The 21,596-nt window shown below is 39.8% G+C and overlaps 2 protein-coding genes across 2 annotated transcripts in view; both read right to left on the bottom strand.

Annotated features, from left to right (window-relative positions):
• LOC309709968 (potassium/sodium hyperpolarization-activated cyclic nucleotide-gated channel 3-like) overlaps positions 1-9,453 on the bottom strand; it is a 27,170-nt gene extending 17,717 nt beyond the window's left edge. The window contains exon 1 of the mRNA XM_082539012.1: positions 9,369-9,453. The gene's annotated coding sequence lies outside the window, so the exon portion shown is untranslated. The remainder of the gene's footprint in view (positions 1-9,368) is intronic.
• On the bottom strand, positions 1,341-20,965 carry LOC309709471 (neuroplastin-like; the record flags this gene model as incomplete). The annotated part of the gene is made up of 7 exons (XM_082538086.1): positions 1,341-1,438; positions 9,369-9,639; positions 11,588-11,709; positions 12,440-12,534; positions 12,618-12,786; positions 14,061-14,333; positions 20,875-20,965. The coding sequence occupies 7 exons, from the start codon at positions 20,963-20,965 to the stop codon at positions 1,341-1,343; spliced, it is 1,119 nt and encodes a 372-aa protein (XP_082394212.1).
• Positions 20,966-21,596: the final 631 nt, after the last annotated feature.

The raw sequence follows: 21,596 nt of genomic DNA on the forward strand, positions 1-21,596 counted from the left end.
AACGTGGATAGTACGTCCTTGGCAGCACATGTACGGCAGGCAGAATGTGCGTCTATATGATGTGTATGGCTCTACTGCATTATCTGGGTTTCGCAGGTTCACCTGGCTATGAAAAAAATAAAAATAAAAACAGTCCACGTGGAAAAATCTAAGGAATGGCACCTGTAATCCATAAACCAACCCAAATTATTCTCTTAACTGCCCAGATTTCTCACCCAGGGTTAAAATATCTCAAATTGACCACCGGGTAATGATAGTATTGAATTTTACTTTTTCCCATAAACACTGGCATGATCCCCACTGTATAAATAACGCTGAATGCTTCATTGAAAATCATCAGTTGGGGGTTAATTAAAACTAAAATAGTGCACAAAGCTGTTTGGTCACATATCACCTGTGTTTTTGGCATCAGTGTTTCAGTTTTATTAGCTCAACAAGACAATTTTAGTTAAAGGGAGAAGCGATGAAATACTTCTGGCCAATGTGGCAAATTAATTTGATGAAAGGTTGTTGACAGCTGGCTGCATTAAGGTTGTATGATTCAATCCAAATGTCACTAAAGTGATTTAAACCATACAGCAATCTCATCTGGCTCACTGCCAACCAACAAGAAGGGCTGAACAGTTTGTTTCCCTCGAAATGTTTCCCCACCACACAGTGGTAAACTAATTAAAATCATCATTTGTGTGCCGCTTGCACAACTAAGAGAACTCTTCCTCCACTTAAATTATTTATTTTAATTCCCCGCCATCAGCGGCCACATAATACGCGGATATAAAGTAGCACACAGGGAAACAGGTTATTCTCTTTTATTTATTTGCTGCTTGTTAGTCTCCTAAAGGGATGCCCAGATAAGGACTTAACACTTTTTGTTTTACACCACAATCATCAAGCTTAGTGATGTTTGGTAGGCAGTAAAGCTAAATTGTCAGAGTTTTATTTCCAGCCCTTTCTGGTACCTGCAAATGTAAACATCCCAGCCTGTTGGAAATCAGGTCGGTGTGTCTTCACTGGGCTGCAAATCTGAATTTCCATGCAGTGTCATCCTTATTCGTACCCCTAGTGCACTGTATAGGTGGCTTTGGCTGATTTACATTTGACTACTTGCTTAATTTTCTGACCTGTGACATCACAATAGATCCCATCTTATCCCAAAATACAAGAAGCTCATCAAATGTTAAAAATAATAATAATAATTTTACACCCAAGTCAAAATGAGAAAACATGTTAGAGAAAACAATAGAGTCATACTCCTCACCAGCCATTTTCTTAGGTACATGTTTTCTTTAATTGTTTAAACCGAGTTTAAACCGAGCACTAGAATGAGGAGGAAAGGTGATTTAGGCGAATTTGAAGATGGTGTGGTTGTTGGTGCCAGACAGACTGGTCGGAGTGTTTCCGAAACTGCTCATCCGCTGGGATTTTCCCACACAAGCATCTTCAGGGTTTAGAGAGAATGGTCCAAAAGAGAGAAAATATCCACTCAGTGGCAGATCTCTAGGTGAAAATGATTTGTTGATAGCAGAGGTCAGAAGAGAATTGCTAGACTACTGTGAGCTGATGGAGAAGTAACTCAAATAACCACCCAAGGTATGCAGAAAAGCATCTATGAGCATGCAACGTGTCCAGGCTTGAAGCAGATGGTAAATGGACTGGTTCTTGCATAGCACTTTTCTACACTACTTGAACACTCAGGGCGCTTTATACCCCATGCCTCTTTCACTCATTCATACATTCCTACTTTTTCTACACCTAAGTGCTCTCTATCTAATATTAACATACATTTATACTCCGATGAACACATTCAAGAGCAACTTGGGGTTCAGTATCTTGCCAAGGTGTACTTAGGCATGTAAACTGGAGACTTGGGCAGCCGGAGATCAAACCACCAGCCTTCCCATTAGTAGACCTGCTCTACCTCCTGAGCACCCCATCAGATGGGCTACAGCAGCAGAAGACGGTCAGGTGCCGCTCCTGTCAGCCAAGAACAGATACTTTTTATATAGATTATATACGCAGTTAGCACGCAATGAGCTCAAAATTCACAGAATAGACATGCTCTGTTGTAATCGTTGTTGCTTAAGATGTTTGTGCTGGCCATGGATTCTGGTGCTAACACATGCAGATGGAGGTGCGGAGCTGCCATTTCCGATCAAGAACAAGAAATGATAGGTTTACTGCGGTTTTTTTTGTTTGTTTTTCTGAACCTCTGAACTGGCAAGCAGAGGACGTGAGGCTCACAAACTTGAGGTTCTTTTTGCAAAAGCCAGGCAAGATGGACATAATCAGAAGAAAATGGGAGAGGGGTTTTAAAGAGACAGAAGCCAAAGTAGCTTGTATCATTGCCGTTACATAAGTCTAGGGTGCTGAGACTCATACAAAGCTTGACTAGTTTGCAATAAGAATAGAGAGATTTAAACAACCCCTGAAATACTGAAAGTTACCGCTGTGAGTTAACGCTTCCACATTTGAGTAACATCGAGTATCTTTTCACATTGGAAACATTTTTTGTTTAAGTTAAAAAAAAAGATTCATTTTGACAAAATACCATTTCATTTAGGTGTCAAACAATTAATAAAATCATGTATTACCCAAAACTTCCATTTAAATGGTACGTCACACTGTATGATGCTATTTTGCACTAATCACTGCTTTGTTTCACTTACCGCAAAAAGTCTTTATTTAAGACAACTAATTATATGCCATTTGTGACACATGATGTTGACAACTGTGGCAGCAGATGTAAATAAAGTCCCATAAATAAATAAATAAAACATTAATCTCTCCATTAAGTTTGGAGAACTCTTTAGATTTGCTATTAAAACAATCCGCTGGCTTGTTTAAGAAGTAGTCCATCACACCGGTTTAAAGTTCACCTGACATCCGAGAGATTAATCCGCCCCGAGAGAACAACAAATCATTTTTGTCAGGAGTTGTGTTCCCTCCTTTTTTTTCCGGGTTCACAAAGTCACAGATGTCTCTCTGCTCTAGAAATGGACTGATTTTATTACTGTTTGAATCCTGCTGACATATTAATCCAGGGTGCAGCATTACATCACAGGAATTAGACCCAAACAATTAATAAAACAGTTAAAAAAGACACAAAAAAAAGGTCAAAGAACAATAGTTTATTATTCTCTGGCTGGTAATAGTTTTTTAAAATATTCCTGAAAGTCCATCAGGGAAGAAACCGATGCTACCTTCCAGAAGGAATGACAAAATAGTGCCCGCCTTTGTTGGGCTGCAGCAGTTTCCCACATTTTGTGATGAAAGTGCTTCCCACTACAGCTCGAGGATAACACAGGAGAAAGAATATATGCTGTATTTATTTTAAATCTAGTGAGATATCATACTTCTTTTTTTTTTTTAAAGCTTTACAAGATAAATTGATCTCTGTTTTTTTAAAGAAGAAAAAGAAGAAGACGGAGCAGCAGAGGACAGTGTTTAAGAGGAACAGTTTCAAGTCCAGATATGGACTGATGTGAAAGTAATCTTTTTTGGGATTACATAAATGTCTGTGACTGCTCTGTTATCTGTTATGTTTGCAGTTTCGTACTATGCAAAGTGTTGAATAAAGTTTAACAAAAAGAAAAGGCTTCAAAGACTAAGGATGTCTCATGTGACTCAGGTTAAATTTGCACATTGATTTTTTATACTAAGCAAAAAGAACTGGTATCTAATGTACAACAAGAACACAGATCAGTCTCAGTAAGTGAACTGAGATGTATGTATGCATGCATATTCCAATGATGTGCACTAAAATCATGAATGCAAAGCTTTTAATGGCTGACTTGACATGTAGGTTTGCCTGTTTCACTACCTGACAACTTATAAAAAGCTCCCTCAACAGTGGCAGAACTACAAAGTCAAAGTATTTGACATTGCACCATAAAACAGAACTCTAAACATCGAGCCCTCTGAATATTTGAATCTGCTGTTTAAAACTCATTTCCCTTCCTTCATTTCAAGACGTGACCTCAGTGGCATCCTCCATTAATCCTAAAAAGAAAGGCAGCTTCATCCCTCGGCTGTCACTCAAAGTCCTTTCACCGTGTACTACTTTCTGTCTTTTCATATCTAATCTGATCCTTGATTTTCACAGCGTAAGACTTAAACGTACCCCCGAACACTTTCCTCACGGTTTGCAGGTCTTTATTGCTCTGATGTTCATCACTACATTCCCCATTTCGACCTCCTGAAATCTCACTAGATGGAGCTGTTCTCCACTTTTGAGAGTCCATGTGACTAAGAGTACAACTCTGTGTTTTGCAAAGAAACTGATTTGCCAGACATGTCTGATTTTTTAAAGATATTTATTTTTAAAAATGACTCGGGATCTTGGAATTGCTTCACATGTGTCAGCTCGGACGCGGGCTTTCCTTTCTGCCCCACGTAAGCTGTCGAGAATTCATGCAGCTGTGTTGTGTGCCATCGACGCTCTACGGTGATCCTACTAGATTAAAGCTTTGTCACAGAGAAATCAAAAGCTGCAATGATTTGCCATATACTGATATGGATGATAATTGCATAGGATAATAGCCATGCTGTACAATACACATAATTATAAAATAATACGTTAGAATGATTAGTACAGATTTCCTAAAGTAGGCTTTTATACAGGGTTTTTTTCATACTTTTCAACATTTAAGTGCATCATATAATATGGATAGTCTTTATATTAACGGTGATCTGATACATAGTTATTATGATTTAATACATACAGTACATACATACAGTAGATCTTAATCAAATTTAGAGGGACATTGCAAAGCCCTTAAATGTAATAGATACTGTCGGATAAAATGAATCAATGGTATGCAGCAGGATGATAAAACTGTACACATCTGTCATACCAGATTACGGTGGTATTTTCTTTTGCTGAGTGTCGTTTTTCCTCTAAAACACACAGTACAGATTATTAAAATGAAGCCACTCTCAGAGAAAAAACAAAATAAAACCAAAAAAAAAGCCATTTCTGTAGCAAACAGAAGGTCAACGTCTTGCATGCATTATTTTTAGAAGTAGTAAAAATGTTAAATTAGTGGTTAAGAGCATGGGGAAAAATAATAAACGTCAACAACCGCATGCAGTCACAATGGTTATAATGTTAACAATTCTATAATGGTTTGGGTACCTCCTGACCTCACACCCTCACACAATAAAATCATAAGGCATGCCTCATTTAATTCCTCCACAACCATACTTTTAATGGCAGATGTGTCCTATAAACAACGGGTATGGAGTCCATTCTTGTTTACCTTCATATGGTCAATACATGTGTAATGAGACCTGCAGAAAAGAGAAGATTCAGCTTGTTAGCCCAGTGTAAATGCGATCTATTAGTATATATGAGTTATCCTGCGTGACAAAAGCATTCAGTTATTGTTTCGTATAGTCAACTTGTATTCTTGGAGGGTCTTTACCTTTTAATATAAAGCACCTTGAGGCAACTGTTGTTCTCATTTGGTTTTATGTAATTACACTTAATTAAATTAAATCAAATCAGTCATCTTGGGTTTGTGGCCACAGGTCTTTATTATCAGGGCTTCTCTTAATAATTTAATACTTACTCAGCAGACAGGCTGCTCAGTTTGTATTCCTCTGGCGGAGATTCTTGTCTTTGTGGTTGTTGGTCGAGTTAGTTTTCCTTTACAAAGAAGTAAAACACACAATCAGCTCTCATCTCAAACAAAGCGTATATGAGGTGTTATCAAGCAGTTCTGTGATCAAATCCCTAAAAAAACCTCCAAAAAAACCGCCTTGTGGTGTAAATGGCAAATCTCAAATTCAAGGTTATCTTCTCATGCACCTTTACAGTTTATTCAGCAAGGCTGCTGCTTTTTGTCTTAAAACACATGATTGGACACTTCAAATATCAAATATCAACCGGTCTGGGTGGTGACCCATCATTTTTCATGAAGCTACCTACGCTCACAATGACACAAGATGGCACTCTGGCACAAATCCTTCATAGGGGGAAAAATATAAATCAGCTCGCTTGATATTTGGTCTCTTGGCAAAAATTTTTTGGACATGATCAAGAAGCTGATCTTGAACAGAGATGAGCCTAATTTAAATAAACTTTTGAACACATGTCATACACAGAAACTAGTGATCTCAGTCCTAACAACTGTAAAATGATTGTTGTCGTGTATGAAATAAAAATAGCTAATGCTCCGCTTTCTGTTTCATGACATAAAATAAACGCTGCAGGCTGCTAATTAACCAATTTTAACATCTGCAAGCTTGTGGTAGAAATTTACCATCATTTTATTTATAGATGAAACTGACTGATGTTGACAGTTGACTGATGCCTTGATGATGGCTCAGGGTTATTAATGCAACCACTGATGAAAACATCTACTACTACTGTTTGCAGCCATAAACTGTATATCAAAGATGGACATAGCCAGAGGATTGTCATTTAGTCCTTTTGTCATGTCTAGTCTCTAAACCTTTAAGTCTATATAATGCTGGGATGTCAAACTAATTCTACACCGAGGGCCGAGTCTGGCCCAGTTATGTGGGCCAAATGAGTGAAACTCCAATTTCTGTCAGTCTAAAGACATTTAACTACACATTTAATCCCCGAGATATCTTAATATAATATAAAGTAGTACAATTTCAACAGCACATGTCAGTTTTTTACATTAGAAATGTAAAAGTACAGAAAAGTCTTGCAGATCACTTCTTAGCCTTTCCTATATATATTTTGCTGGGTCACTTCTGGCCCCCTAGCCTTATGTTTGACGCCCATGCTATAATGTATTTTATACTAAATGGGACAATAAGTTATAAAATTAACATCACATTTTCTTTAACACGACTTAAAACTAGTGAATGAGACCATAAACACACAAGGAAAATGTTTACTGAGGTATTAAGTCATGTAAGAAGCATATTAGTTTTTTCTTCTATAGACATTTTGTTTCCCCCTGCTGGCCATTAAAGAGAATGCAGGTATATAGCACTCTCGCATTAGATTAGTTTTTAGATCTGAGGCTACCTCCATCTTTTACATTCAGTCTTTGACTGCAGCAAGGACAAAACCAGACCCAGGACCAGTTATGTAAATATTTTTAAAACATTTTTAAACATAATTTTTTACCTGCTGAGAGTTTTTTCTGTTCTTTTTTTGTGTGCATTTCAGTGAGCTAAGTTTTTTCCTCTTAAAAAAGATACTAGGTAACTAAAATTTAGGTTACCAGGACACCTATCAATAGATTACTGAAGCCAGGAGGGGAAACAGGAAGAACAAAACTATGCCTTAAATCACACATCTGCCTAAAACTACATTGTAGCGTGTTAAAAAAAACATTTAATAAACAATGCATACTGCTTCTCACTGCCAAACATGGGCGGATTAAGCAGGACTTTCCTAATCCAGACAACTTGTCAGTCACAGCAACAGTGGCCAAACTTGACCTTAAAATACCATCCGGTGATTTATCTGAAATACTAGGACATGATGCTCACCGTTATTTGTGACCCAGTTTTAGGAACTACTTCACAGTGAGCTCTACAGACTGTCTGGAGTAGATACATCATGATAATCTACAACAAAACACACATTACTTTACCAAGCTAAACAGAGATAAGGTGGTAAGAGGTGAAATGTTTATACTTACATTGGTCCAGCTAGATCATCATCTGTGGCAGCAAGAGGAAAATATGGAGAAATGAACACCAAAAAAAATAAAATAATCGCAAAGAAGCTGCACACGCTGATGAGGTGTTTTGCTTAAAGCTGACATTTAGTGCCCTAAAAATCTCTACGTCTGTGGTTTCCAAGTACAGACTGTTACCAAATAAAAACATAGCCTAGGTGAAGTAACACAGGAGCAAACTGTGTGTGTATGTGTGTGTGTGTGTGTGTGTGTGTGTGTGTGTGTGTGTGTGTGTGTGTGTGTGTGTGTATATATATATATATATATATATATATATATATATATATATATATATATATATATATATATATATAAAAATGGCTGCGATGCAGAATGAAAAGTAGCTCATGAGAACACTCACAAAACACAGAGTGTAATTAAACATCACAATAAAATGCACGAGCAACTGAGAACAACAGGCAGAATTCAAACTGGGGAAAAAAAATACTGTAGTCATGCACAGACAAGCAGCGCTCACAAAGAACATCTGCTCACTCAAGGAGATTAGCGAGAAGCAGGTCCATGATTATCAGCCCTGCGGTGATAACTCAGCGCAGCATTTTCAAACAGTGACGAAACACTTCAAATTCCTTAGAGTGCTACATGCCATTTCTCTGCTGCGGTGATTATGTTTATGAGTGTGATGCAAAGACATGGCATAATCATTTCATCAAAACAAATAAAAACCTAAAATTTGGAACTGAAACATTTAAAAGTGCTGATTATAATGTGCCGCAGACGGGAGGATGACGAGGCTGAATGCTTATTGAAATTCACGAGGCATGCAAAGTCTCTCACTTACCACAAACACAGTTTACGTTAGGCAATTTGGAAAAAGGGGAGGATGGGAGATATTAAAACAATCTTTTAAAATATATGCAACAAGCGGAGAGAAGAGAAACCAGGTCCGAGAGTTTCAAGTAAAACAATTCACGAAAGCAAGCAATCTGCATCCGTCTTGATTTGCTGCTTAAAGGCTGTACGGATTCTCGAGGGGACTATATCGCTCCCATATTCTGCAATCTATTCTGATAAAATAATAAACCGTACTGAGAAAACGTTCAAGTGCAATGACTGTAGGCGTTAGTGAATACCACCGACAGCTCTTAGGTGTCAGTCATTCCCTCGGTGCTACAGCTAATCAGCAGGTGACAACATCAAAATTCTGTTTGAGAGGAAAAGGTTGCCCAAATACCATTAATGCATAATATATGACGTAGCTAGACTCTCAAATGAAGTGCTCAGCGCTATCAGAAAATTGCAGGATGGCATACCCAGGTTTCACAGCTAAATTACGAGCATCATTGTTAAGTTTGCATTAGGGACATTGCATTGAGGACACTACAAGGTCCCTGGAAAGGTATTAATAATTGAAACCGCCCACCTCCTCAACACTGCAGTATCATATTTCTCATGAATATTAAAGGCATGATATTGTCCTGACAAGGTGCAACAGTGTCTGCGTTCTGGGTCAGCCTCGCTGCCTGAATTATTGAATGCGGGCACAGCGATGGGCACAGTGTCAGGCAACTCTGCCGGTGCACCTGGGGAAGAAATGCCTTCAAGCTCACACCAGAGCCTTTTCACATGACAGACCCATTAGGTATTTCATTTGTATGCTGAAGGCAGCTAATCTATCCCCAGTTATATTTAAACGATGGACTAATAAAACATTCCTAAGCATTATCAGCGGTGACTCACCGTCTTGTAAATCTTCTGGCTTCTTGCGCTTCTCATAAACAACGATGATGACGACCAGGATGATGATCTCAGCCAAAACCCCCAGGAGAGGCCATAAGGGGGCCAAGTGGCTGCGAACCCTCAGCACAGATTTCTCAGTAGTGTGGCCAATCATGTTGGTGGCGTTGCAGACGTACACCCCTGGATCTTCATCAATGTCCAGATTCAGAATGTGGAGCTCTGTGTAGTTGTCTTTGCTGACGATGTAGATGCGTGTTGAGTTTTCAAAGTCCTACGAAGAGGGAATGAAGAGAATCATCCTGGTGATTTGGCAGTGAGAGTTTTTTTTTTTTTTTACATGGACAGTTTTTTGTGCCTTAGTTTAGATCATGGAGTATTATAAATTCACCAGACATGTTATTAGGTACACCTGTTCAGCTGCTTATTAACACAAAAGTCTAATAAGCCAATCACATTGCAGCAACTCAGTGCATTTAGGCTTGTAGACATGGTCAAAACGACCTGCTGAAGTTCAAATTGAGTATCAGAACAGAAAAGAAAGGTGATTTAAGCCACTTGCATTTCAGAACCTGCTGATTTACTGGGTTTTCCCACACAACCATCTCTGAATCATCTGAAAAGGATGAGCTGCAGTTGTCTGGGTGACAATGCAGTGTTGATGTCAGAGGTCAGAGAAGAATGCCCAGACTGCTTAGAGTTGATAAAAAGTAACTCAGATAACCACTTATTACAATCAAGGTATGCAAAAGAGCATCTCTGAACGCACAGCATGTCCAACCTTGAAGCAGATGGACGACAGCAGCAGAAGATCACGTGCTGCTTTTTGTCATCTAAGAACAGGAAACGGAGGCTCCAGTTCGCATGGGCTCACCAAAATTGGATGATAGAGGGTTGAAAAAATGTTGCTTGGTGTGATGAGACTAAATTTCTACCTGAATATTTGGATGGTAGGATTTGGCATAAACAACATTAAGGCTTGGGTCCATGCTGCCCTTTATCAACATTTCAGGCTGTTGTGGTGGTGTATGGTGTGGGGGATATTTTCTTGGCCCAGAGCATCACTGACTCACCACCCACCTACGTGAGTATTGTTGCCGATCCACACAGTGTATGCGTCTTCTGATGGCTCCTTACAGCAGGATAATATACCATGTTATAAAGCTAAGATATTTTCAAACTGGTTTCTTAAACATGTCAATGAGTACACTGTTTCTAAAATGACCTACACATTCACCAGATCTCAATCCAATGGAGCACCTTTGAGATGAGGATTGTTTCAAGCACCTGGTTTTATCTATGCTATCACTGATGGGGACGACAAGGAGTACAGAGAACTGACCCAAGGCTTTGTAGACTGGTGCCAGCAGAACTACCTCCAGATCAACACTAGTTAAACCAAGGAGCTGGAGAGTAAAAACATCCATTTTTCTACTTCATTTTGGAGTTCAATAGCATCTTTTAAATAGATTTTTACCAATAAAACTTAGCTTTAACTACAGGGTGGGCTATTTATATGGATACACCGTAATAACATGGGAATGGTTGGTGATATTAAAGTCCTGTTTGTGGCACATTAGTATATGTGAGGGGGCAAACAGTTTGCTAACTGTAGCATTCCCATGTTATTACGGTGTATCCATATAAATGCCCCACCCTGTATATGAATGTAGTTATACTAAAGTAAAAATAAACTGAAAAGAGTATTTTCACTTTTATTTTGAAAGGTTAGCTATTGTTTTTTAATCAACTTTCTATGACCATGGGCTTTTTAAAAAAAACATAAAATCAGACTGAAAAACAACAGTCGTGCCTGAGTGTGATACTTTTCAGGTGAAACTGTTATACCGGTGGGTTTATATTTATTCTGGATACGTTTTCATTTTTCCATTTATTGTAGATCAATTAAAGAATCGATCTACAATATTTTCCATTTGTTGTTTCTGTTAATCGTAAATGTTCTTGTTGAGCTTTAATATTTAGAGTAAGTCAAACACATAAAATCCTTAGACTGCAGCTGTGGGATTTGGGGACCTCTTAACCTTAAGTGTTCTTAATGGTGACCTTCTGCTTAGGTAGCTAGTCTCAATTACTAACAGGAGATTTACTTTACCACTGAAACCAGTTGCTGTACATATGAGACTTAGAATCTTTTTAAAATCATAAAATCTAAACATCACAAATGATATCTAAGCAGTATCATTTAAATTCATATGACATACCTTGTCGTTCCTGCGCCAGGACCACACAGGGTGAGGATAACCCACAGACTTACAGTGGAGTATAGCGTGATCGCCCTCGTTCTTATTCTCACTACGTTTGTGGCCTACAATCTCAGGAGCAGCTAAAACACAAAACACATTTGAGAAATTAATTTTTTAAAAATAACAATAATAATATAATTTTTGTTATTTTTCCAAGTTGAAACTGATAGTAATGCTCTCACTGATTGCTGTATTGCATTTAACCACATTGCACATTTATGAAGTAATCTGAGTAAAAGCTAAAAAACAGTCACATGAGGTAAATCACGCACAGCAGTTTGTTTTTCTTTTTTAAGAATAAAGCACTGAAGCGCAAAGCAGGAGTCATTCCAATAGTCTTTTTACACTGCAGAGACGAACACTTGTGTGTATGAAAGTGAACTTCAAACATAAAGCATTACATTTAATCTAGCAAGAGTATTTGAGCCAATGTAACCATAAACTGTGTGCATTACTCAGTAGATTATAAAACGGACTGCAATAATAGAAATGCCCCATATAATATCAAGAAAACTGCCCCTGAAATCCAATTTACCTCCATTGCAATGCAACAGCAGAAAAGGCTGACCAGATTTTACATAATCCCTTTCCATCAGACAAACAAGACACCATCTGCTGCCACTGAGCCGGGCACTGGCTTGATGGAGGTGTCAAGGGCACCGGCTGCCCCTGAGCAGCCAGCAGAGCCGTTTGAGATCACAGGTCCTCACATGACAGCGATACAAGTGCTCAAGGCCATTTTTATTGGTGGCATCTCTAATGTGGCCTCAAAATTGCAAAGACGGCTTTAGCTCGCCAGTCAACACCTACATTTAACTTCGATGGTGGCGTTGGCCGAAGGAGTCGTGCTGAAGTTGTAGACACACATGTACACTCCAGCGTCATCTGCTCTTGGTCTTTTCAGCCTGCGGAGCAGAAATACATCTCACGTGAACGCACGCCAGGCTGCTAAACACCTCTTCCTCTCAGACTCGTGAAAAAAGCTGACCTGTACTCAGTGTTCTTGCTTGAGTCACGCGTTTCTGGGATCTCCTCGCCGTTCTTCATCCAGAAGCTTTCCTGGACGGTGCTGTGGGGGCTGGTCAGGTTGCACTGCAGTGTGAGGCTTTCTCCTTCCACTGGAAGCGTGACGTGTTCAGAGGCAGCAATGGACGGCTCTGCAAGAGAAGCGTAGCTCAGCCACAGCAGAAGTAGTGGGTGAAGGCGCGCTGGAAGATGTAGAGTTCAGACACTACAGACGACTAGTCGTTTTTCAATAATGCTCAGGAATAGTTTAAAGTGGGAGGAATTATTCTGGGCATCCCAGCCTGCTGAAGTAAAGGTCCATTCACTTTCTGGGTAGCTGGACATGAAATACACCCATTCGAGCAACTACATTACCAAATATAACTTTACAGAACAAAATGCAGCTTTTGGATTACAGGCTAGCTTTGGAGAAGCACTTGGTTTAATTATAGCAGCTGGATGTGTTTTGTGTGAGGCATGATGATAAGTATACATCTGTTACAATGCAGGTGGATAAAAACAGGTTTCACATTACAGTAACTCCAGAACATTTTTTATGAAGCACACTAATGTTATTTATACCAATTCTTTGGACTTACCACAACTTATTTAGCTTCATGAAAATATCCCTCCACTTAATTTAGAGATTAGCATCCCGTAGAAATGTAACCTGCCGAAGCTGCTTGCTTCAGTTGGCTTTTAAACAATGAAGATCTTAATTGGAGAGTTAGTATTCTGCTTAATCCTGATTATCTATGTCTTGTTTGCACAGTTAGACACCAGTGAAGCTCTTAATCTTTAGTCATGGCCTAAAACACCGTCTGCAACAAAGCACCTGCAGGTTTGTGCTGGCAGGTACTCAGCCCCCCTCCCAAAAAAAAAAGAAAAAAAACTGTATGGAGATTTGGCCCCCATTTTGTCCTTTTATAAGGCTGAAGAAGATACACGTCTCTAGAAAAAGCACTGTGATTCTGGTGAGCAAACAAGAAACTACTGTTAGCGCTAATATGAGTCAGAAATGAGACGTGCTATCACTCTCCAAATAAAACATGGCTGTGATGAAGGTGATACCAAATGCCAAATACCAAGCAGGTTACAACAATGAGAGAAAAACCACAATTATAATGAATAATTCTGGGAAATTAGAAGAAAGGAGGAGAAAAGGGAGGAAAAGAAGGAAAAAACTGGGCTCTGTGAGCTCTATTTAAAGTAAGAGTTGAAATGTGCGATGAACATTAAAAGAATACTACTCAGCTCTGCTTACTAAAGATAACAAGAAGATGAGAGGATGGTGTTTTTTCCTCATTTCTCAGGTCTGTGGGGGAGGGTGGCACCTACTTAGGAAGCTACTGCTCCTCTGGAGAGGTATGATGGAGGCTGAATCACACAGGAACTGGGGGAGGATTGCTCTACACTGACCACTCACTCTGCAGCACTGTTATAGTGGCCTGAGCACGGATCCAGGTGGTGGCTGGATTTTGGTGGAGGTCATTACGCCGTGGGTCATTGCTGGCTCTGCACTCGTATGTCCCAGAATCGTCTAGTGTGAGATGCGATACCCCCAACACGCTCACAGCATTGATGCCGTAGGCGGTGCTGATGGACACCCGCCGCTTCCGGGCACCATCCCACAGCTGCCTGAAAGAGTCGGCTCGGTTGATCTCAGAGTACCACCACTGGATTTCGGGGGTGGGGTTACCTACCACGTCACAGTACAGCTCAAAGGTGTCACCTGTGAGCTTAGTCTCAGAAAGAGGTGATTTCACAAAGCCCGCCGGTGCTGGTGGTGGTCGTTTACGGGGGCAGCGTGTCCAGAGGCAAAACAAAAGAGGAGAAACAGGTGCAGGTGAGAAAGTAACAGGTTAAATTAAAACAGGAGCCAGACAAAGGACATGACCAAATGAAAAGAACAGCAACAAATGCAAAATAATGAACAGAACAGACAAATTATGTTAAAATTAGAAATAAATAAATGAATAAATGACAGCTGCTTAACTCCCCAATTAATCTAATCATTTCCTGGTTTATAAAATGTCTAGCCATGTTGATAAATTCAGATTAAAGTTGCAAATATCATCATTTCCCTTCATTAATTAATCTGGCACTCATTAGTTTTTCCCAATTGAAAAGGGACTTGTTATCAGAGGATCCTTGAAGCTAGTCTCACCACTTGTAGCCACCTCAAGGCACAACTTTAATTTCAGTAGTCCCAGGGATGAATAAGGACACCAGTCAAATCTGACTAAAGAAAGGTTCCTGGTTTGTAAGTAATTCTTCTACTACCAACTTTGCTGTTACACAATCACCCCACAGATTTCAGTTAAGCATTATTTTTTATCCACAGTGCGTTCTGAATCTAAATCAAAGAAGAAAGAGATTGAGATTTTGGGTTCATCCTATTCTAACTAGGAAACAACATCAGGAAGTTGGTTTGATCAAGAAGTTGAATCTGTATTACCGTCTCTTTTGCACATATTTCAACAAATCGGTGAAAAATCGAGTTTTTAGTCCAAAAAATAAATGCTGAAAATTTCTCCTGCAAAATTTAGCGGTTGGTGTGAACCGCTACAAAAAACATTTTTGCACAAATCTTACACCAAATTTAAAATAATCCTTTTATACATCTCATCTTGGGTCTGTCAGCTCAAGACGTTTTAAATCCTCTCACCTTAAGCCAACTTCACCATGTTCACAACAAGCACCCACTGTATATATACAGTATATATTACACAAAATATGAAAAAACAAATCAGATGCGACCATTCGCTCTCAACCAGAGCCCAGCGCAATGTGATGGCGTCTGATGCAAAGTCACAAATCAGTTCATTGACAAACAGTTTCACCTCTGATGAGCCATCAGTCATCACACTGACAATTTTTGCTCTGGGAAAAAGAGACAACCCCAGATCTGTCTAAACTATTATTGCTGCTATTCCTGGGAAGCTTTAATTCAGTTCTTCTGGGACGGCCCTGCGAGGCTGCTCTCACTTGGTTCTGTGCAATTAATGGCATCATATAAAACTGCGCCTGGCTCGCACAGTGCTCACATCAAGAAGTCCTCCACACGACCTTGTCATTTTCTTGGCTGTATAATAAAAATATCTCAGTGCTCAGAAAATCGTGTTTATGTAATTACTGAATAACAAGGACACTGATACAACAAGCTGCTTATAATTTGACTGGATTGAAATGTCTCCCTTTTAAATGTAAATGCTTTTAATCATGGAGGTGGAAGTTATATGCACGCTCTATAGGCTCTGCAGAGAGACAAGAGATTTATAGAAGCCTCAGCTCTGGGTCTCTGGGGAGTGTGTGGGCACATGGTGATAGACCCCCTGCGTTTCCATAGAAGCACTCTACGGCAACAAAGTAGGAAGAAGAGACAGCCAACCAGATGAGACAGACCATCACCTGGTTTCTGTGTCAAGCTGCTGACATCACAAGACTCTGCTGCACAGCCTGCAACGGGCTCCTGAAGACCAGACCATATACAGTATGCACATAAAGATTCCTTCATACATGCAAACCAGCAAATAACATGACTGAAACCTAAAGCCAGCCCCTCAGCTCTTATCGCAGAAATGCTGAGAGACAGACCCTGTCAACTCCGACAGAGTAGACATGTTAAAAGTGCTGAGCCAGTAGCCACGTCTTCGCACACCACTGTACAGCACATGTCCGAATGACGCCACTCGCGTCAAGAGGATTTCGGTTTAGTTTTGTGTGCGTCTAATGTGTGGGATGTTTTTTTTCCATTAGTGAATAATAAGCTAGCTTAATATCTTAAATTAAACATGATGTCCACAGATAAAGTTCTCACACAGCACTTCAAAGTTTGAATGCAACTTAAGGTCACATTCCTGGTGCAACTCAGCGAGAACGTTCATGACTGACGCGGGCCCGGGATTTCGAGGGGTGGAAAACTATGCTACTCCAGCTGGATTTCAAAATGTGCTTCTTTTCACATGAGCTGGGCGAGGACAGCTCACCAAACTGTGGAGAATTGTAATGTTTGTCCTTTTCATTAAGGCCTAAATTATCTACACAGTCCCTATTTGAGCCACAAATCAAAGCTCCTTCTGTTAGCAATGAATCTGTTTTTACTCACAGTGAGATGTGTTTCCTGTACTGCTGTCACAAAGACTGAGGTTCACTTTTATTTTTTCACCTCCTTTATCCCCTCCAATTAATTTTTTCTTTAATTTGTTACTTTCCACAGTTACTGCGCTTGTTGCTGCTGCGCTATTTCCATCGCTTAGGGAACGCCACCGATGAATGCCAGGGAAAATAAAATTGCTATCGTCTTCTCATTTTTTAGTGATTTTCCTGAGAGATTTTGTATCTGGTGCAAGACAGAATTACATCATAAACCTTTGATGATGGGAGGCAACCAATCTAAAAACAAATGGTGCTAAACTCAACAGCCATAACATTGTGCAAAGAACATTTAGTTCATATTGACATGTTAAAGGAAATAATTTGCCTATTTCACACTTAAACGTATAAAAACCCAATGCAACATTGTAAAATTGTACTTGTTGTAGCAAATCACATCACATTTATTATCAAGAGATCTATTCATATACGCTATATCAGCGTGACAGTCCAAAAATCTGTTATTGCCATCTAACGTTTTCATTGTCTGTGTTCCCAATTTGCTTCTAAATTCTTTCTGAATTTTAATGTGCATAAAGCACCTGTGTGTGTGTGTCTTTTGTTCTCTCAATGAAATAATTGTTTGGTCTTTAGATGTTGTGTTTATATGCTTTTTCTGGTAAGATCTGTGCATTATTGGTCCTTGTATTTTTTATATTTTTGCACTTTTTCACTTTTTGACTCGTGTTTTTTTTGTTGTTGTTGCTGTTATTTTTAAAACCTTTAGCCTTTCAGTTTGGTTTCAGTTCAAGTTCAGGTGTTTATTTTTATTCTTTGCAGCAGTTTTAGTTTCCTCTGTTTTTCCCCATCTGTTCCTCTTTCTTGTCTTTCTACTAGCGTCTGTTCCACTGTTTGTTATTCTTGTTAGCCGCTGCATTTACCCTTTGTCTTCTGAGCTGTTCCCTCTTTTGCTTTGAAGGTTACCTTTCTGCCGTTCCTCACTCTAGTTTTACTTTCAGCTTGCAATAAACTGTGTTGATTAGGTTAAGCTGTGTCTCGTTCCTCACCTGTTTCCACCTGCCCATCAGTCCAGTATATAAATAGTCCTAACTTTCTTTTGTCCTTTATCAGAGTGTTTGTTCCTGTCCAGATCCACACTATGACACTGTGTGCCAATTTCAGTTTTATTATTCAAACTGCAAATCCAAGAGCACAAACTGACAGCAGACGACCTCGAATCGTCTGACGAATCCAATTTAAATGTGTCTAAAATGAAGAAATTCTGGCCACAGTCCCAGTTTATGTTCCAACACATACTGAAGAAAACAGCAATTACATACATTCACATGCTGGACGGCATTAACTGCACAGTGAAAATGGTTCTAATATATATGTCTTAAATGTTTTGATATAGTTTAATAAACATTTCGAAGCACTGAAATGCAACATAAGGGAGCTGATGTGTTATAGTAACAATAATTATACTTACATGCAATCAGATTAAACTGAATTTGACAACTGTGTTGTTCAAGCATGTTAATGTTTTATATGCATCGTGGGGCTTCAGAAAACGGCACTACTTCTCTTACATTTCCCTGTAGGGATTGCCTTTGATGTTAGATATAGCAGAAATGCACATTAGAGATGAAACAATGCATCCATCCAATAATTATCAGAAAAAAAGAATAAATGTGGGCAATTGTGGTTAGTCGTGATCAGTAATGGTTTCTGTCATTTACCAGTCAAAAATACAAACCGTTCACTGGTTCCAACCTTTTAATTGCAGGATTTAGCTTTTTTCTCTCTCCTGTGTGCTCCTCAGCTGCTCGGGGTTTAAATTTTCATGAGAAACATGTCAGCATCGTCTTATGTTTCGGAAAACTGTGATGAGATTTGTTCCCCGCTTTTTCCCTTCTTCGTCCATATGTTGACCAAATAATCTTTTAGCCAAGTGAGAGTAATAATCAATGGATTGCTGGGCAATGAAAACAACTGATATTTAATATCCCCGGCAATTATCGTGCTTTATATGCTTTTGTTAATTTGCTCTATTATAATACAATACATTGTTACATCTTTTAGTTTTACATGTTTAAATCGTTTCCTTAAACACAATCATTTTCAGTCTCTGGAAACATCTACAAATGTAATGCAAATTATTTGTAATTTGGCCAATTCATCAGGTACTGAAACAATAAAATCTACAACTCAAACTGAAATAGCTCACAAAATATCATTTTTTAGCTTCTGAAAATAAAACATTACTTTGTTTTTCAGACTGTTTAAACAGTCTGTTATGTTAACTTCACTTTAGACTCATAACTCCACAGAGAGTAGGGCTGGGAATCACAAGATACGATCTTGATACATTGGGAAAAGAATCATTTATTTCATCTGTGCACTGTTGTGTTACAGATTACTATTGCATTAAATACCAATTCAATTAACTGGCAGTCTGATTTTTCCCCCATGTGAGTCAGTTTCTTCTCCTTCTTCACTTCATTTAAAACATTAGCTCAAAGAGAAATGAAGAAGTGAGTCTGGTAAATCAAACTGGATTGATATCTATTTAGAGCAGGGGTGTCGAACTCCAGGCCTCGGTGTCCTGCAGGGTTTAGATAACACCCTGGGTCAACACATCTGAATCAAATGATCAGTTCATTACCAGGCTTCTGGAGAACTTTAGGACATGTTGAGGAGGTCATTTAGCCATTTAAATCAGCTTTGTTGGATCAAGGACACATCTAAAACCTGCAGGACACCGACCCTCGAGGCCTGGAGTTCGACACCTGTGATTTAGAGCATCTGTATGTTGTGAAAAAACATTGATATTTGGTGTCAGAGGGGGGATAACGCATCTCGACAGGAAGCAACATGATATACTGTTGTATTAATCTTTTGAGATATAGCTTCACATATAAGCAGCCAAATGGATTCTGGGACGTGACTGGCAGCAGTGTTTGCTAATATTCTGTGTGACCGCAATCTGAAGAAAGGAAGAAGAAAAAGAAGAAGAGAGAAAACTACAATATTTGAAAGGCAATAAAGAAGATTGATCTCTACCTCCTCCTGTCGGATGTAAAGCCAGTATTTCTAATCAGAAGTCTGAGCTTTGTCAGCTCTGATTGGAGAAGAGATGTTGTGAGTGGGCGCACAGTATAGGAGGAGATGTGTAATGCAATCCTACACATGGACCACTCCGGGGAAGGCCGGAGCTCAATCCATTCTCACTCGTCCGCACACAGAGCTCGCAAAGGAATGCAAGAAGCACTGCACGCTTACAGTATACACAAACAGATAGTGGACTGAGAGGGGGGTTACACAGCCCTAATCAGTTTGGGGGGGGATGAGGTTTACGAGCTGAGGGTGAATTGGGCAAGTGGAGCTGCGCTGGGAAATCAATGCCATTCTGCAGTGCAGCACGTCTCAGCAAAGAGTTAACAGATTCACTGTTGCAAGAGGACATTAAAGCCATAGTTCCCAGTGCAGCATCTCTGCTCTAAAAATAGGAACATGCAGCAAAATGGACTGATGCTATTTACAGAGCTGCGCTTCTAAGGTCCTACATAATTACATGGACCTGCACTGATGCATACAATTATTTCACTCTGTAGCAGAGGATTTTATTTTTTCTGAATTCCTGATCCCTATCCTGCCATTTCTGAGCAGACCCACGCGTGACAGCATGTTGACTGGACATGTGAGAGAGTGTTTGTGTGCTGGCATCACAGGTTTTAAACTTCAGTGTGGCACGATCCTACCCGTGGACAGAACTTGTCCTTGCTGCCTGAACCGCTCATGTATCGGCTCAGTATTCAGCTCCACACTTCAAAGGACATTTTAGGGACACTGCACAGGCCTCCTTATGGCTCACTACAGCAGTACAGATTGTAGCCCATTAATGATTTATTAACCCTTCTTTTCTAACGCTGGGCCAACAAGACGCCAATCGATCAGCTCTGGTGTGTGTTTCTGTCAGAAACAGAGGATTATCTAATGAGGCTGGAGGAATCTTGCAGTAATTCATTTAAAGTAACATTTTTTTTAATGCATCAAAGTCAGCCAATGCCAGTGCCTCCCTTAAAACCGCATTCTCACCATGATGTGTAACACGCTGCGTTTTTCTATAGGGAGAGCTTTCCTACCGTTCTGAGATGAGACGGACTGCAGCATCAGAGCTCCAAATATCGCCACCGAGAAGATCATGACTGCAGCTCTGCGTTTGCCAGGTATCATCTTCGGAGACGGTGGACGGAAAATGCCGGTAGGAGAGCGCTAAGGTGACCTGCGCCGGTTATGATGGAGCGGGCTGGTTCGCCGAGGCTCGCACCTCCAGATACTCCCCAGTCGTGTCACGTACTGAGTCAAGCGTCGCTAGGTAGACGAGCGTGAGCCCACAGAGGTGCAGCTGGCTACCTGTGCCGCTCTGCTGACAACCCGGTGCAGATACCGAACCACCTTTTTTTCCTTTTTTTTTTTTTTCTTAACCACCCGTTACATCTTTAATCCCGCGAGATCTTGGAGGAGCGCAGAGACAAGACGGTGCGTCCAATGGCAAAAGTGAAGCACAAATCGATTTTTGTTGAAATAAGATAATAACCATGGTCTTTATATGTATACTGCTAGACCTGTTTTGTACGAAGCCCCTTAAGAATTAGAATATAGTTGCGATTGTTTCTTTCTTGTAGTCAAATTAAGCCGTTGTCGCCTACAGTGTCTGCAAACCAATCAGAAGCGAGTGTTTCTTTGACACTTCATCCTTCAGTAGCTACTCGCTGAGCAGCCGTGTCCTGTGTCAAGCAGGTTCTCACTCGGGCTGACTAAGCCTTGAACCCAACAGCACCTGTGGCTTTACGCAAACTTTTAA

Source organism: Aulonocara stuartgranti (genome assembly GCF_965226115.1).
Source record: "Aulonocara stuartgranti genome assembly, chromosome: 7".
NCBI classification, from domain to species: Eukaryota; Metazoa; Chordata; class Actinopteri; order Cichliformes; family Cichlidae; genus Aulonocara; species Aulonocara stuartgranti.